General features: G+C 41.0%; 1 protein-coding gene across 2 annotated transcripts in view; it reads right to left on the bottom strand.

Annotated features, from left to right (window-relative positions):
- The window catches only part of OPRM1 (opioid receptor mu 1), a 15,641-nt gene extending 7,399 nt beyond the window's left edge, over positions 1 to 8,242 (bottom strand). The window contains exons 1-2 of one of the 2 annotated variants that reach the window (XR_001863745.1): positions 2,327 to 8,238; positions 28 to 1,603 (exon numbers count right to left, since the gene is read on the bottom strand). Coding sequence is in view for 1 of the 2 variants with exons in the window: in XM_008637886.2 (XP_008636108.2) it covers positions 1,083 to 1,603; positions 2,327 to 2,747 (942 nt within the window). In the remaining variant the exon portion in view is untranslated. Of the gene's footprint in view, positions 1 to 27; positions 1,604 to 2,326 lie in introns of both variants that reach the window. The other variant, XM_008637886.2, reaches the window with a different exon arrangement.
- Between the last annotated feature and the right edge of the window lie 8,431 nt (positions 8,243 to 16,673).

The following is a 16,673-nucleotide window of genomic DNA, read 5'->3' as shown; positions in this document are numbered from 1 at the left end:
TTGGAAAGAAGCCACTGAGTTCTGCACCTTGAGGAGGCAGCCAGCTTGTGGCTGAAGTGGCAAGCAGTGGGAAAGTGGTGCATGAGCAACCTAAGTATATTGCTGAAAGGTGATACGGCAATGAATGAACCAAGCTTATGCCTTTTGTTCTTATTTTTAGACAACTCAATCTTCTTCTAGTGCTTGCAGTGTGCTTGAATTACTTTCGTGAACGTTAAGATTTGCTTTCACGTTTTGCTGAGAGATGGGGCTTGCAAATTCTCAAGACTAATCACAGGACCATGGATATTGAACACATACAAAAGAGCTTCATTGCAAAAACTATGCAAAAGTAGGCTGAATAAAAAAACCAAAACAACTCTTTCTTTTGTAATCTGATGTGCCATGAAATCCCTACTTCTTAAAGGCTTTTTCTACATGGAAAAGGTATTTTCTTGGTATATGTGAAATGGCGAAATGACACATTAGTCTTTAAGACGTGTGTATATATTTATATACATATATATATACACATACATATCTAACCCCACCTTATTCACCACATAATTATCTGATACAAGAACTGCATGTAGACAAGCCTTGGTCTATGTCTTACATGTCTTTCAGGACAAACAAGGCCAGGTAGGCCTTCATTGTACATTAATGAAAAGTGAACAAGCACAGTTTTTTATCTTTTTATTCACTGTTGCAATGGGACAAGAAGAGTATTCTGTCCCAATCCTGTCTCCATCAGCAGACAAGGAGTATGAACAGAGAAATCTGTGATTAATTTTCAACCTGCTGTAAACATCCTGCGAGTGAAATGCTGCTTTATGCATTTTGTACATGCATGCACGCTGGACCCAGTCACTCAAGGTACCCTTTAGAACCCTCAGCTTCTGAGCATCAAGGAGGGCAGAGAGCAACTAGCACCATGCAGGACTAGGGTCTCTGTGTATGCATACATCAGTTTCAAATATAACCTTGAAGGTGTTCAGACCTTCCAACAGCTACAAATCAGTGTGAGTGGTAACTTCAGAACACATGTCATCTCCAAGCGGGCGGCCTGGATCCAGAGATGACATCTCCACTGCTAGTCATACCTGATGGTTAGTCCTATCCACAGTGTTGGCAGTGGAAGCATGGTCACGAGTGTTTTGTCGGACTCGGGTGGAGTTTTGCTGCTCAATGGTTGAGGAAGTGGGGATGCAGAACTCTCTGAAACACCTTTTGAAATTCTCATCTAGAAATGCATAAAGGACTGGATTAAGGCAGCTATTTGTATACCCTAGAGCAATACAGAAGTGCCAGGAGACAGTCTGGAAAGTAGTTTCTGGGATGTTGACCAGGGCTTTAATGATAACATAAATGTGGATGGGAGTCCAGCAGACAATAAACACTGCCACCACTACAAGAACCATCCTTGTGATTCTCCGCAGGTTCCTATCCTTCTCTTTGGAGCCGGATAACATGCGAACACTCTTCAGGCGTAAAATCATCAGCCCATAACACACGGTAATGATCAGCACTGGCATGATGAAGGCAAAGATGAACACACAGATTTTCAGGAGGTTCTCCCAGTACCAAGCAGGGTGGGAGAATGTAAGTGTGCAGTCAATTGAGCCTGGGGGAAAGGAAAACAGCACAGAAGAACATGCAGGTCAGTTTTTAATTTCCTTTTCTTTAAACCTTTCTTTAATTAAATATCACAGGCAAATATATGAAGACTTTATGCCTAAGTAAACATGTAAAATGAAGCAATCTGTGACCTGTCATTTGCACAAACATTGGTAGGACAGAGTACTGCAAAACATGCATGAAGTGTGAGGAAAACAAAACCAAATTAACATGTTCTCTTTTGCATACTATGGCTTGGAATTTAATGTACACTGAACAAGGAAAAGAGCTGAATTGTCATAAATGCTTAAACTTTGACTCATTTTCACTTTCAGTATAAAACATGGTGAAAAGAAAGATTGTTAAACCACCACGTATGCTGAGAGTTTGGGCATTTCAGGGCAACAGGGAAGAGAATGACATGACAGTAGGTAACTACGCACTGTGAAGGGTCTGGATTTATGTTGACATGCTGTCACTATCCCTTTATGGAAAGTCTTGGAGTACCAGTGATCCAGAACATGCTCTCTGCTCTGTATCATGTCCTGCCAGACAGGGTGTAACATACTTATGACTGAAAAATTGTTGAGGGGGCTCATTTGCACTGATAACTACTTTACAGAGATTGGAGGTCAGAAGTTAATTCAATGCCTCTACACTACAGTGAAGCAATGCAGAAAGGAGAAAGGAACTGTTGAATACTCAATTTAGGAATGAAAGCCAGACTTACCATGCCTGTATTTAGTAGTTGCCATGAACATAACTGGCAGGCCAATGGCAGAGGAAAGAATCCAGTTGCAGACATTGACAATTTTGGCATTTCTGGGGGTACGGAAATCAAGGGCCTTAACTGGGTGGCACACAGCCACGTAGCGATCCACACTCATGGTGCAGAGTGTGAAGATACTGGTGAACATATTGTAGTAGTCTATGGATATAACAATCTTACAAAGGATGGTACCAAATGGCCACGTTCCCATCAAGTAATTCACACTCTGGAATGGCAGAGTACTTGTTGCTAGGGCATCTGCCAATGCAAGATTGAAAATATAGATGTTGGTGGCAGTCTTCATTTTCGTGTACCTAGAAAAAAAAATTGGCAGAGCATGTGAATGACCACAACTGACATTGTTAAATAAAACTGAATCCATAAAACTGAGCCTATAAGAAACTTCTGTAAAATAATGTGCTAGATACTGTCAAAGATCACATTTTGTGCTTTTAACCAAATGACCTTTTCACCAAATGACCAAATGATTCACCTACATGATGGCAGTTCAGTGAGACATCAGTGAAAGGGTGTAAGGAAGAAAAGATTAATTTAACTTGTGCAGAAGGAAAAGATACACATAGAAGAAACGATATTACAAATGCTAAAGAATTGAGAAGCTGAAAAAATTGTATCTTTACAGATCAGATACTGTACTACATGGATAGATTTTCTGTACCTGCTGATGTTATGCTAAATATCATAACCATGTTCTGTAGAAATAGAGAATTCATTTGTAGGTTGTGGAGTAGTGAAGATAGCATTCCAAGTGAGCAGCACTTGAGACCCACTTTCAATGTGGATGCTGTACTTTTGCAGTGGTACAAAAGATGTTTCAATTTAAGTAATGTTCCTGGACATGCTGTCCTGATGCCCTGATTGCTACTGAGGTTGCTGGGCCCTGTGGCTGCTTGGATTTTGCGGAGTCAGATGGCTTGCTCTTTTGATGAAACTTCCGTTTCTGCAAAACTAATAAGCAGAGTGTTTGATCAAACATTTTACAATTTACAGAGTGCTTTTCAAGAGGAACAGCCCATTTCAAAAGACCTGTCAGGGAACCTGCTAGGGAAGACAAAATGTAAAATACACTATTTAATGGGTTTTATCTCTCTGAGTTAGATCTCTTCAGAACATGAGTCAGTTGCAAAAAAATCCCAATGAAAGGATTTTGTAGGGAACATGCATTTGGAACTTTTCTTTAGTAGGGTGTGGAGAAATGCAGACTTCATGTTGAATTGACATAGAAAACTTTTATGATTAACATTTGAAGCCATTGATACTGGATTTGTTCTCTCATTTTTAGCACTGTGCATGAGAAGCCACTAATAACCCTAATTTCAATTTAGGGTGCTTCTAAAAAACATATTTTCAAGTAGATCCAAACTCTATCTTGATGCTGCCTTTAGAAAGTATGATCTGAATATGACACCCTCCAGTTGTAAATAAACTTCATATTCTCAAAGTCCTGTAAAAACTTTTCCGTTTATCTAACAAGTTTGTAACACTAACACAGGAGGAGGTAGATGCTGCAAGCATCCATAACTCTCTCCTCTGGAAACTGGAAAAAATGTACAGGATTGCAGTGTGGGAGAGGTACAGCTCTAAAAACTGTTTGGAGGAAGGAGAAAATATTTCTTGGGCAATTTGCTGGAGAATCTTGCAGATGAGAATGAAAGCAGCAACATTTATATTTTGTTTTTACTATTATCCAGTACTAAGCCCTGTGGTTTATCAAAATGAATGTCTTTCTGAAGGTCTGAGATATCCAGGAGTAGCTGAAGGTATGTCCAGAGCTAACCTGAAGGTTTGATTTTGTTGTGAGCAGGCATGTCCAGCTTTCTCCCACCCGATCTGCTCAGGCAAGTACAGCAACAGAGGGGCAGTGGCTCTCAGCTCTGCACAGACAGGTAAGGGTGACAAGGATTCTGTGCCCTCACCCAGGCTGCTGATCCCTGCTCAGACCTTAGATGATTGCCTGCCTTATCTTTATGGCTGGATAAGAAAGCACACTTGGGAATGCTGCTCAGAGCTGCTGTCATCACACGTGATTCTGGGACAGGTCTCTCTGGAGAGTGCATCGTCAGATAATAATGACACTGCTTTGTTATCAGTAATTAAAGCCACTATGATTTAAAGGGAACACCTGACACAGCAAAAAAACCCCAAACCATCAACCAACACGTAAATGACTTTCAGATTAGCATGACAGAGGATGGACAGAAAAATTCTCTGAATAAATAGAATAGAATAAATAGAATAAAGTTTCTTCACTGGGCATGGGCCTTATCCCACTTAAATGCTACACATTTTTCAGTTTTGCTATCTACTTTTCATTGTCAGTTTAAGTTTAAAAGTTCTTGGACTTACTATGTTTAATGGCCTCTGTAGACCACTAGTGAAGGGTTTTGCTTGAGGTACTCTGTAATCTTTGTACTTCTAATCATGCTGTTCTTACAATGAATAGAAGCAGAGCTCGTATGGTGATGGAAAGTATTTACTATGCCTACTCAACAAAAGTCTATTGAAATTTACAATATTCTTTTCAGTGAATTCTATAGGATTTGGGCGTTTCTCTGTACTGAATATTTAACGACTTTATAAGGGGCTTATTTCTGCAAGGTACATTTTGTAAAACATGTATTTTTCCAAATAAGTAGATTATCAGTGCCCCCAGGATTATTTTTTGGCACGAACAAATAAACACCAAAGCAATTGATTAAATGTAATTTTAACAGCATGAAAAGTAACAGTCAATCAAAATGGAGCTTTTCAAAGTCTTTATTTTAGCTGTCATTATACTTTTTGCTAAGGTATCAGTCTACCTATTTGAAGAAGCAGAACAAACATTTCCATTATCCAGGTGTAGATGTATATGGGATGAGATTTCTATACTTGAGAGTGACTTAGTAATACCAAAATGTATAATGCAAAAATTTATAAATGCAATCTTTTAAGGTACTGCTTTCACACTTTCTTTCAAACCCACTAGAGAATCTAAAAATTAACAGATGTGTAAAGAAAGAATCTTAATTGCAAACTCATGAAAATCTGAATACTGGTATTTAGATTACATTGAAATTTCAGCATCTAAAACATCAAGTGTATTAAATTTTGCATGACAATGAGCAAGGTTGTAAGTGAAGACGGAAGTTTACTTTGGGTGGCCTTACTTTTATTTTACAACTCTGCAATGAAAAGAGTAATAAAATATGATGATTCAGGGTTTCTTGTGAATATTTAGCACAATACTGCTCTTGATATATACCCAAATTAATTATGTTCATTATAATACTGACACCCACTAGTATACCCCTTCTAACTCCTCAGTGCATGATTTGTATCATAAAATATCTGTTAAGTGTTGTTTTATTGGTAATAGTACATGAGACTAATCAGATTTACAACAGTAAGAGTACACTTTATATCTGTCTAATTTTTTAGGGAAAGCTCAGCCTTGCCTTTATCTTCAATCCAACCAAGCTTTAAAATAGACTTCAAGTTTGAAGACCTGAGCTGTACTGGTCCACTCAACTGGGATTTGCTTGGAATCAGAAAAAAGCAGTGGAGAAAAGAGTGAGAATTCAGCTCAGATAGTCACCAAGTTCTTAGCACTCAAGGATTAATAGAAAGTCTTGAAATGGACCACTCAACTGGCTGCCCACAGGCCACTTGTAGTTTGTAAACCAAATAAAACCTTCACCAGATTAACCTCAGAGAGACTCCAGCTCCCTTGTAAAACGTGTAACAGCACCTTGGACAGGAGCCAGGACCACCTTCCCTTCCACTTCTCATGCAACAGGAGAGATGTGAGCATGTTGTGACTCTCTGCAAAGACACCTGCCACAGCCCTGTTTCTGGCCTGTCCACTCCAATAGTTAAGTTACCACCTTCAAATATTTTTTAAGAGTCTCTTCTTTTAAGCTTCTTAAAATTTAGTGAAATCTTTAGCTTGCATCATACTTTATTTAAGCCTAACAGATAGAGTTTGTGTACTGCTGTCATGGTCTATACAACCAACTTAGTCGTGTCCCTACTGCTCCTTGGTCAAGTGGTTTACATCCATATGGATTGTTGAGATATCCCCTCCTCCAAAGCCTTCTGCCCTTCTGGACCAGATCAGTTTTACAGCATCCTTGTGCCATTGGGCTGGTGCAAAGAAGCTAAGAGAGGTCCACATTTAGCTCAGTGTAATACAGAGTATAATAATAATACAGCTACATTCTTGCTTTTTATTATTATTATTAATGATGCAGCTCAGAGTAATACATACCACTGCAAATTCATTTGAAAAATTTCCTATCTGAATAACATCAATGAGGAGGAAAGCAGAAACAGTCTTTTGCACTTAGGGAATAGGCTGGTTGATGACAGACTCATAATAATTACTTTCAGCAACGCAAAGGCACGCAAGGTTTTGCCTACAGAATGCTTATTTGGAGACAAAGACTGCTTCAAGACCTGTGTCTAAGTTCAGTGCAAAATACATGAAAAACTGGAGAAAATCGCTGGAGATTAACTGCAGAAAGCAGGCACTCTCAAAAATGGTTTGGCTGCTGAAAGAAACAACAGCCAACAGCTCGGTCTTGCATACAGACAACCTGACAGAACTCTTGTTGATGCTGGAGATGAGGTTAGCATTTCAAATTCATGTTCTTCTTGCATAAATGACTTGTTAAATAAATGAAGAATCATTATGTGCATACACTAGATTAGTTGAGGTCGCCTTGGCTGGGAAGATAAAAGCATGTCAAGTATGCCTAGTTGAATCAACTCAGATTAACATTTTTTCTCCGTGATTGTTCTGGTGCACCTTGTATATGCAACTCAAAAACAGTAGGAAAACCGGATTTTTTGGCATGTTTTTCTGAGATATCAGGTACTTTAATTTTTTGTTGAGCCCTTAAACCTTTGAACAAGGTCATGACATATTCAAGGTGGTCTGTAAAAACCCTCAAAATTTTTTCTGTCTGCCAATCCAATTAGTATATTTTACACTGAAATGAAGTCTCTCAAGCCTTATTCTGGAAAGTACCTTTGAGCTAATGGGTCTCAAATGATGGACTTTACTGATGTCCATCCCATTTTATTGTCCTTTTTCTTTCTTCACATGGTAATGGGTCTCTATAAAGTGAAAGACCTGTACTGTATCTCAGCCACAGCTGTGACGTGTGCTGTGGCAGGCTGTAACCCATTAAATGTTTTGAAGTCATATATATTCTGGATAGGTCTAACCTTCCTGTCTGTGAGCACATGATTTAATCAGCTTGAAAACTTAAGTCTTTGATTTTTCTATTCATGGGTACTTCTGAATGCTTATTCCTTACACTATCAAATTTCATCTCTGGCTACAAGCACCATACATTTGTGCACCACCCTGATAGGTTATCAGGCAGTAAGGCCATCCAGACTTGAGGTGCCATCTTGTGGTTAACAATCTCTGCATCCTTTTGATCTATGTTCTACTCAAGAGATCTTATACAAGGTTGTAATTTAAACATAGTAAGCCCTGAGTGAAACCAAACCAACAATAAATTGAAAAAAAAAACTTGAGCAGGTACAACAATAGAGCTGAAAGCATTCATATTTGGTTGCAATTAAATTGTGCAATTTGCACCACATTCACTTACTTCCTGCACCCATCCCGAGTTTGGGGATAAAAGCTGAAATGGGGAAGTGAGGAAGCTTTCACTGCCTTTAAGAAAGACAGAGGCAGTTGCTGTTCTCTCCTGTTAAAGTCTTGCATCCTGACTGCCAGCACAGTGCTACCCAGTCACTGCTGTGACCCGTCATGGTGACTTAATTAGAAAGATGAAAAATATTAGGCATCACTTAGGTGTCAAGGCATGACTTACTGAGGGAGTGCAGTAGATCTAAAATCACAGAGTTTAGTTATTTGACAAACTTGGTCATACTTCACATACATTGGAGCAGCTTTCTCTCCTTTCTTCACTTACTGGCAAGCAGATATCCATTTTCTGAAGGAGTTTGAGTGTATATGTGGTCAATGTGGACCTGATCACAGGACAGGTAACTGCTGGACTGTAGTTGCTTCAGTTGCTACCTCTTTTCCCCCTAATAATTTGTTTTCCCACTGCCAAGTTCCTTTTTCACTTTATTCTCCTCCATAGCACAAATGAGATTCAGCCAGAATGTCACCAAAGTTTACTTCCCTCGGGTTACCTTGTTAGCATCTTTGACTTCCCAGCTTACCCCTTCCTCACATCAGGACAGTGCCAAGGCATGTGCAGATCCAGCAGTATCTGCTTACAGGATGCAGGAGAAACAAGCAGAGCACATCACCTCCCAGGAAGCAGCACCAGCTCAGGGCCATTTTTTTTGTACTCAGAACCCATCAGGAATTTCTCTCATACCTCAGCTTTGTGAGAGAGTGAGCTAAACTAAAGCCTTTTTAGTCAGTCACCTTTAGACTCCAGTGCCAATCTTTTTGGAAATGATGTGGCACCATGAGAGTTGTGAGAGCATATGACATCATCCTGTTTTCCTGCATTGGGCTTTGGACTAAAAATTACTTGCTGCTGTCTTTGTGGCTCTTTCTGATTTTTTTTCTTGCTACTCAAAGGCATCATATAGAAGTCCTCTTTCTGCTATTTAGTTTGAGCCAGTGAGTTTAGTCCCTACCCAGAGAAAATGAAACAAGCCTTTTTCTTTTGGGAAAAAATAGCTATTTTCAGGAGGAAGGCTGGTCCTTTCCATTGATGTCTGACTGAGAGGATTAACAAGCAAGGAGATTACTTCAGAGAGAAAACACGAACTTCACAGGAGTCATAACAGGTAATTATTTTACGATTTCTTATTATTTTCATGCCTTTTTAAGTTACATAAATGTGAAAAATATCCTGGCAGAAATCCATACAAAATAAAGATGATGTGATAATTTTTTTTTTTTTTTTTCAAAAAAGGGTGGAGAACCAGTCAAGAACAAGTATAGGTATATCACTTGCCACAAAAATATTTAAGATGTTGCTATGTCTTATAACTCCTAATTTGCTCGTCTTTTCCCACACATCATAAAAAGCTACTTAATGATAAAAAAAAAAATGACAGTAATAAGTATGCTCCAGTGCCCAAACCGTCATCTGCTGGTACACTTCCTTCCCTTCCAGCCTAGTTAAATGGGAGGAAAATTACCTGCCAATTATTTCAGAACTTAATCTGCCCTGTTTGCTAAACCACTTTTATTTGAGCCTCTGTTTGCCTGGTGCTGAGGCATATGGGTCTCCAATAAAGGTCGCTGCTTTCATGGTTATTGTGTAACATATCTCTCTGAAATAAATCAATGGTGCTAAAAAGACTAACTTCAATATATTGCCATTATCGAGCAGCAGGTGCTTATTGTTGAAGGTTTTGCTTTGCTAGGAGGACATATAAAGGAAAACTGTCAGTATATTCAATTTAACTTTCTCCCCTCTGCCTTCAGGGAAGTGTGATTGAGAGTAAAACTGCTGACTACATCTCTGATAACTGTGGTGACATTTTTCCAGAGGGGACAAGTTATCAGCTACTTTGTCTGGTTTCCAGGTGCTGATACCCTCCTCCTGATTTGTAGACTGATCACCTGAGATAAGGACTGTACATGAAATATCCCTGGTCAGCAGGGAAGCTGGCAGGGAAGCCTTTGAAGACAGTTTTACTGCTAGTAGATGTGAAATCCGTAAAGGTGTGGTAGGGACCAGCAGGTAATCAATGCCCCTTGGCCAGAGGGGAGCAGGGAGGTGGCACAGGGCTGGAGGCCAGGCCATACACAGACTGTACAGATCAAAGCAACAGCAGGTATACAAGGCATGGCCTCTTGCATACAGGAGATTGGGATCTTCTGGTGAAGCTGTTGAGTGTGATCTGGAAAGGAATGACAGAGGTGAGACAAAGGAACTAGAGAGAGAATAAATGTGGAGGAAGGCTTGCCTGTGATGGGGGAAAAGCGGAAAGCAGGCAATGGTGGCAGCTGGTGTGACAGAAAGAAGGAACACAGTTATGTGCTACGTGAGAAGACCAAATCAGAAATACTGGAAATCATGGACTCGCTCTACATGTCAAGGATGAGACTGTGTCTGAAACTGGGGCTCTGAGGGAGTTACTAAGACCACAATCCTATGAGAACGATTTGGGTAATTGGCTCCTTAGATGATTTTTCTATAGGGGCAGCACATCCCAGGGCTGAAGATTAGCACTGTGACAACTGGTGCTCCCTGTTCCCCCTTAAAAAAGAGACTTCACTCAGTTGGAACTGCTCCACACAACACGATGAGGAGGAGATGCTCCATTTTGCACAAACATTTTTGTTCTGAAGTTTTATTCCTGATCTGAGATACAAGATCTTATAGCTGATAATTGAACACTTCTCAGTAAGAAGGTGGAAAAAAAAAATCTATTTCATGTTCTTCACAGTTATTTGATTAGCTATGGTGTGTCATCCCTACCTTTTTTCATCATGTAAATTCAAAGGGAAATAGCAATAAAATTTAGAAGTGTTTAACATTAAATGGATGAATAAGAATGCTTCTTATCACAGCTCAGCTAAGCTGTGGAACTGCTTGAGAGTGAGCACCATTAAAAGTCCACTTCCAAAAGAGACTAGGGGTCTTTGAAAGATAATTATAATATTCCCACTTTCAATATCATAAACCCAAACTTCATTATATAAACCAAAGAAGACAAAGATGATTATGAAAAGAGCTTTCTTTGAGATCAGCTTAAGCACGACAATTCAGAAAATAGCTGCTATTGGATTTTAAAAAAATGTAGCTACAAGAGTGGATTTGTATTTTGAAGAGACTTATCAAGCATTGGAAACTTGTTTCCACTTGGAATCATCATGAAAATAAATAATTTTTTGAAAATGTCTGTTAATGAAGATCTCTAAAACAACCATCTCAGAACACCTAAGCTTAAAAATAACCAACTTAGAATCTTTAAAAATGCTTCAAATTTTTGTTTCAAAGCAGCTTTGTTTAGTAGTGGCAATCTTTGTGACCTTCTTTTTCCAATCTTATTTTTGATCCTTAATTTTTTGGGGACTGCTGCATGTTAGAAATGTCCACAAAAAGCTGCTGAATAAATGCTGTTGCAAAAACTGCAGCTCAAAAAAGTCTCTCTGCAGTCTAACAGTCTGTTAGAGTGATACTCACACAGTGTTGCCCCTATTTCTTCCACTCTGTGACTAAACACCAGGTGCTGGCTATGGCTGGAAAAGAGGCTAGTAGGCTAAATTATGATCCTGAGACATTTGGACTTGCATCATGATAGGTTTGAGATTTTTGTAAATATATCACCTTTTGATCTAGAGAAGTTATAAAAGCTTATCCACAGTGTTTAGCAAAAGTTATGCTTGATGGTTTGGAAAAACACCATAAATTGAAATAAAGCAGTACTTAAGGATTATGTTAGCTAAATAGCTCATTAGTCATTAGCTTGCTAGTAACTATGTAATATAAGCAATGTGTGCATACATTGCTTATATTACATAATTATTGAAGCCACGAAAAGTGGGTAACACTTTATTATTTTTAAAAAAGAAATTAAAAGAAAAATCAGGAAGTGTTTAATACTATTTTTCATGGGACCCATTGCCATAGTGGCACTCCAAGAAAAGTACAGTGGGATCAAACAGCTTTTTAAAGAGAAATTGAGTGAGAAGGGTTGTTTTCTGCCCAGAACTGCCCAGTGGTACTACCAGAGCCAGAGGGTCTGTGCACCTGGGCCTGGCATGCTGTCTTGTGTGCAGGAGTGTACTGGGATGGGGGCCAAGCACAGGGTCTGGAGATGAGTCTGGGGCTGCAGAGCTCTCACTCATCCCTCAGGTGCCTCTGCTTCCTCAGTGAGATGGGTGTTACCCCCAGGTTGCAGCCTCATGTATTTTTTGGTCAAATTTTGACCATGTCTGTAAAAACATAATCAAAAGAAAAAGGACAGAACAAGAGAATACAAAGGTGTACATTCCATTTTATCTGTCTGCTTTCCTTCATCTTGGGGTAGGGAGGGGAGCTGCTTGCTAGTTAAACATTTGCCCACTAGCAAAGGTTGGTAAACTCTGTCACAAACAGTGTGCAAACAGGGACACCTGCCTTTCTGTAAGTCAGGATGCTGAGGGTCACCCCCTTGCTATGCTGCTGATTTAATTCAGCTCCTCTGCTGCTCCTGCCCAACAGTGCTCCCTCAGTTCTGTCCCCAGATCTTCTCTGCCTGGTGCTGTGAGCTGTATTAATTCATAATTGACATGACTGGATAAGGCTGCTGAGGCTTTCAGCTCTTAGCACAGGGGTGGAACCTTTGCAGTCAGTGGAACAGGCAGGACACACACTCACACGTGCAATGCCATACAAATGCAGAGAAGTTCATGAGGCTGTGGACAGGAAAGAAAAGCAGGAATCTTATGCATTTCTTGGTTTCTAAGCTCCCTGATCTATGCTGCTGCAAAAGATGCTGTAAGCTGCCTTACATACTGCATCCATAACATCATGTCACCTTGCAAAGAACCCATTTTTTAGAAACACTTGTTTTGCTTCACCCACTTTCCAGCTTGTGATAAAAAAAATCTGAAAATTTTCTCTAAAAAGACTCCACACTTCTGTGCATGTGTGTGAGAATATTTATTCCCCTGGTGATATCAATTATTTCTATAACTGAAATTTCAACTCTAAGTCTGTTCTACTTAATAAAACAGTTTTTCTGAATTGCAAGTGAGCTCAGCTGAACTAACCAGAGCTTTCAGGCTGCAGTCTTTCCAGATTAGATGATGCTCTTTTTTTTTTTTTCAAAACACTATTAAGAGGCTGTTTTGAGACACATAGAAAGATTTCTCTTAATTAATTTACACAACGAAACAAGACATTTCCTTCCTCTGCAAAGGATCACAGAGAACCTGAGACCCCTTTGTTTATGGTATGTGACGAAATTTATAGCAAAATAAATGAGAAATTACTCTGAACTTGAGTGACTACAGTGGCTGTTGGGGGAATTACAGTCCTCCCAGGGTATTTGGATTGTGGGGGACTGGGGCCTCTGTGAGCTATTCCTCTCTTCCAGACCTGCAATGCTCAAGATTTTCATCTAGGATCTATTACAGCTTTCTAGCATATTGCCTTAATCACAAGGCATATTCTTCTTCCCACTCTAATTGTGAGACTAATATACCACCGACTTGATGAGAAAGCTGGAAAAGCCTTTGGATTACTGTGTAAATTAATTCAATGCCACATGGTACTAATTGTACACTGTCTTGTTGTACTCTGCAGCTGCTAGAAGTAGCATTTGCTGTTGATATAGCCATAACATCATTGTGTTCATATTAGTAATTTACACTTACACAAAGCACATGAGGAAAATAGATAATAAAAATTATCTACAGATTTTTCAGATTACAGGAAATTCACAGCTGGCAGCAAAACCTATTAAACTACTACTTCTGTCACTTGAAGGGGTTTTTTGGTACTTGAGAAAGGAAACAGCTCAGTGTTAGTAACATGAGGTTAAGCCTCACACACTACATATAAAACACATAAATATTAATTCAAAGATGAGAGCATTCAGCTGGACAGGAACCATCTGGAAGAATGAGGAAGGTGGATGAGAATGCATTAATTATAAAGTAATACGTATAAATTGGAAATCCATGGACCTGCTTTGCATGAAGAGCCTTATTTTCCCATTGATAATCACAATACATTTCTAACTCCTCATTGGACATGTCTGCTTTCTGATCTCTGTTTGCCCCAGCAGGGATAGCAGGGTGGCATTGTGGAGTGATAGTGATAGTTCCCTGTCAGGCCAGCACTTGCACAGCTCTGGCTCCAAACCCCTGGATTTGCCTCATGTGGAAAAATTGTAAGAGTAATAATGTTTATAAGAATAATATAATTATTTTAAAAATATTTCCAAAGAAACCAAACATGAGATGTTAGCATGCAGCACACTCGATCTGAAGCCACTGCTGCTTTCACTGGGGCTGGACTCTGAAAGGTGAGTTGGACAGTTTCAAATATCTAAGCATCTACCTCCCAACTCCTAGTATTTTCAAGCCAAACTAGGTACCAATGTTACTTAAAAATCTTCATTTTTAGTAACGTCAATTCCTCTCACAATTATTTTGAAGTTCAATATTTTGTTCTCCCAGAGCAGGCATGATGGGAAAGGCAGATAAAGAAGGGGAGTTTTATAGGATGAAAAAATCAATCCAGTGAAACACTGGCCTCCTATGTGTAGCTGGATGCAAGGAGGCGTGAATGTGAGCACACAAGGTCACCATTTCATAGGTACATTTCTATGATTTGAAACACTGTCATGTTAGTGTAGTGGGCAACAGGAACTAAATCACTAAGCTCCCTATTGCTGACCAGATGCACTACCCCTACAGAGAAGCACAGAAAGGGAATGTATTTTTATGTTGCTTAAGCCACAGATCCTATTCAGCCATTAGCATATAAACTCCTTTCCATCCCAATTGCTAAACAGCTATGTGGTATTAATTGGGAAGGAATTCTGTCATACTAAAAGCTGTTCTTGAACAGGAGATGTGGAGTTTGCCATAGAATTCCTGATGGTATTGGACAAGCCATTTAATTTGTGTTTTCCTCTGTAAAATGAAAATGCATTTCTCCTACTGCTTCTGGCCTTTGTTTTTAAGCTGTCATCTCAGGGAAAGATGCTGTCTTTAGATAGAAATCTAAATACAAGGGCCTCATTCGATTTGACTTTGTAGTGCAAGTGTAATTCAATTAATTACTGTAAGAAATATGAACCTAGTAAGGGTTATGCCCAGGATAATAAACACATAATTCCAGGGACAACCTGTGGCATATTTCTCTGGTGACAGCTCTCCTGTCTCTGTTACACTGTGCATCTGCTTTTTCTCCCAGAGCAATGCATTCAACACTGCTATGGTGATTGCAGTCATGCCCCCACTTGGAAGCCTTTCTGCAGATGTATCTTCACATAGACAGCTTGAGTTTTGTACTGACCAAAAAACAGACAGGATGGAAGAGAATCTGCCCAGCTGTGTACATGCAGCCTCTAAAGTATAGTTAAACCCACCAGGTTTCTGAACTGGTCTAGTCTGAACCACTGATGGATATTACTCGTGTTCTCACTAGGTCTACCAGATGCACAGTCTTTGCAACGGCATCCCTAACACGTGCCGAAGGAATCATCCTCCACCCTGCTGTAAAAGCCCACCGTGACCGCCACCTTCATCCCCGGCTTTCTACAGCTGTCACTGCCAGCGCTGCACCCACGCACCACAAAGCCACCCGGTGCCGCTGGTCTGCAAGTGATGCCAAGAGACAACCCCTGTTCTGCGCCCACGGCACCTATGCCCGACAGCCGCGGACCCGACTCCTCGGAGAGCGCAGCGTTCAAAGGGGGAACGGACGCTCCAGACGGGGGGGAAATTGGAAATGCCGGGGCTGCCTCGAAAGGAAGGGAGCGCGCCTCTGGGCCACTCCAATCTCCCCCCTTTAAAGCTCCCGTTGGGCTCTCCAGGGCTCAGTGGATGCTTGGTTTGGCAACGACGAGCAGCCACGAAAGGACCTGAGCTCAGTCAGCCCCGTCCTGTCGCGCCCCGCTGTCCTGCTCCCGGCCCATCGCTCCCGGCCCATCGCTCCCGGGAGGGGGCAGTGTTTCCCCACGGAAGCCACCCGCCCCGCTCCGCTCCGCTCCGCTCCGCTGCCAGGCCGCAAAGGAGCCTCTTTCATCTACCTCTCACTCGTTTTCCGCTCACTTACGGGGAATGGATTTATCGCGCGGGATCTGATCTGTAATAGCCCCAGTGGGGCCTTTTTCTCTTGCGGGCGAGAAAGTTGCGAAGTGCCGCAGCACAGCCGGAACGCCGGGATTACGGAGAGCGGTCGCGATCACGGCATACGTATTTATTGTATACGCACCTATGTCTATACACACGTATACATGTATATCAATAGACACACAGAGATCTAGACACGAGGCAGAGGATCTCCAAATACGGGCACAGAGAAACGTTTAACCGCGGTGCCATTTACATTTTGTTCGTGCATTTGGGAGAGGTGGGTGGAAAGACAGGTGGATGCGTGCCGGCTATCCGTGTACCACCCCGTACCCGTACGCGCTCACAGGCAGTGGCTATAGTCCCTTTAAATCCTCGCTCCTCAGAGGACAGGTGCGGGATTCAGGCCCCGTTGGCCAGAGCCGCTCGCAGAGGTGCTGCAGCTCGGAGGGTCCTTAGAACATCCTCGGACGCGCAGCGGTTTCTGACGGACCGGCCGCCCCTCACGGCTCCACCGCAAGTTTCTTTTCCCCCATCACCCGCTCCGGCTCTTTA

Source organism: Corvus brachyrhynchos, unplaced genomic scaffold (assembly GCF_000691975.1).
Source record: "Corvus brachyrhynchos isolate BGI_N302 unplaced genomic scaffold, ASM69197v1 scaffold14, whole genome shotgun sequence".
NCBI classification, from domain to species: Eukaryota; Metazoa; Chordata; class Aves; order Passeriformes; family Corvidae; genus Corvus; species Corvus brachyrhynchos.
This window is presented reverse-complemented; position numbering and strand designations above follow the sequence as displayed.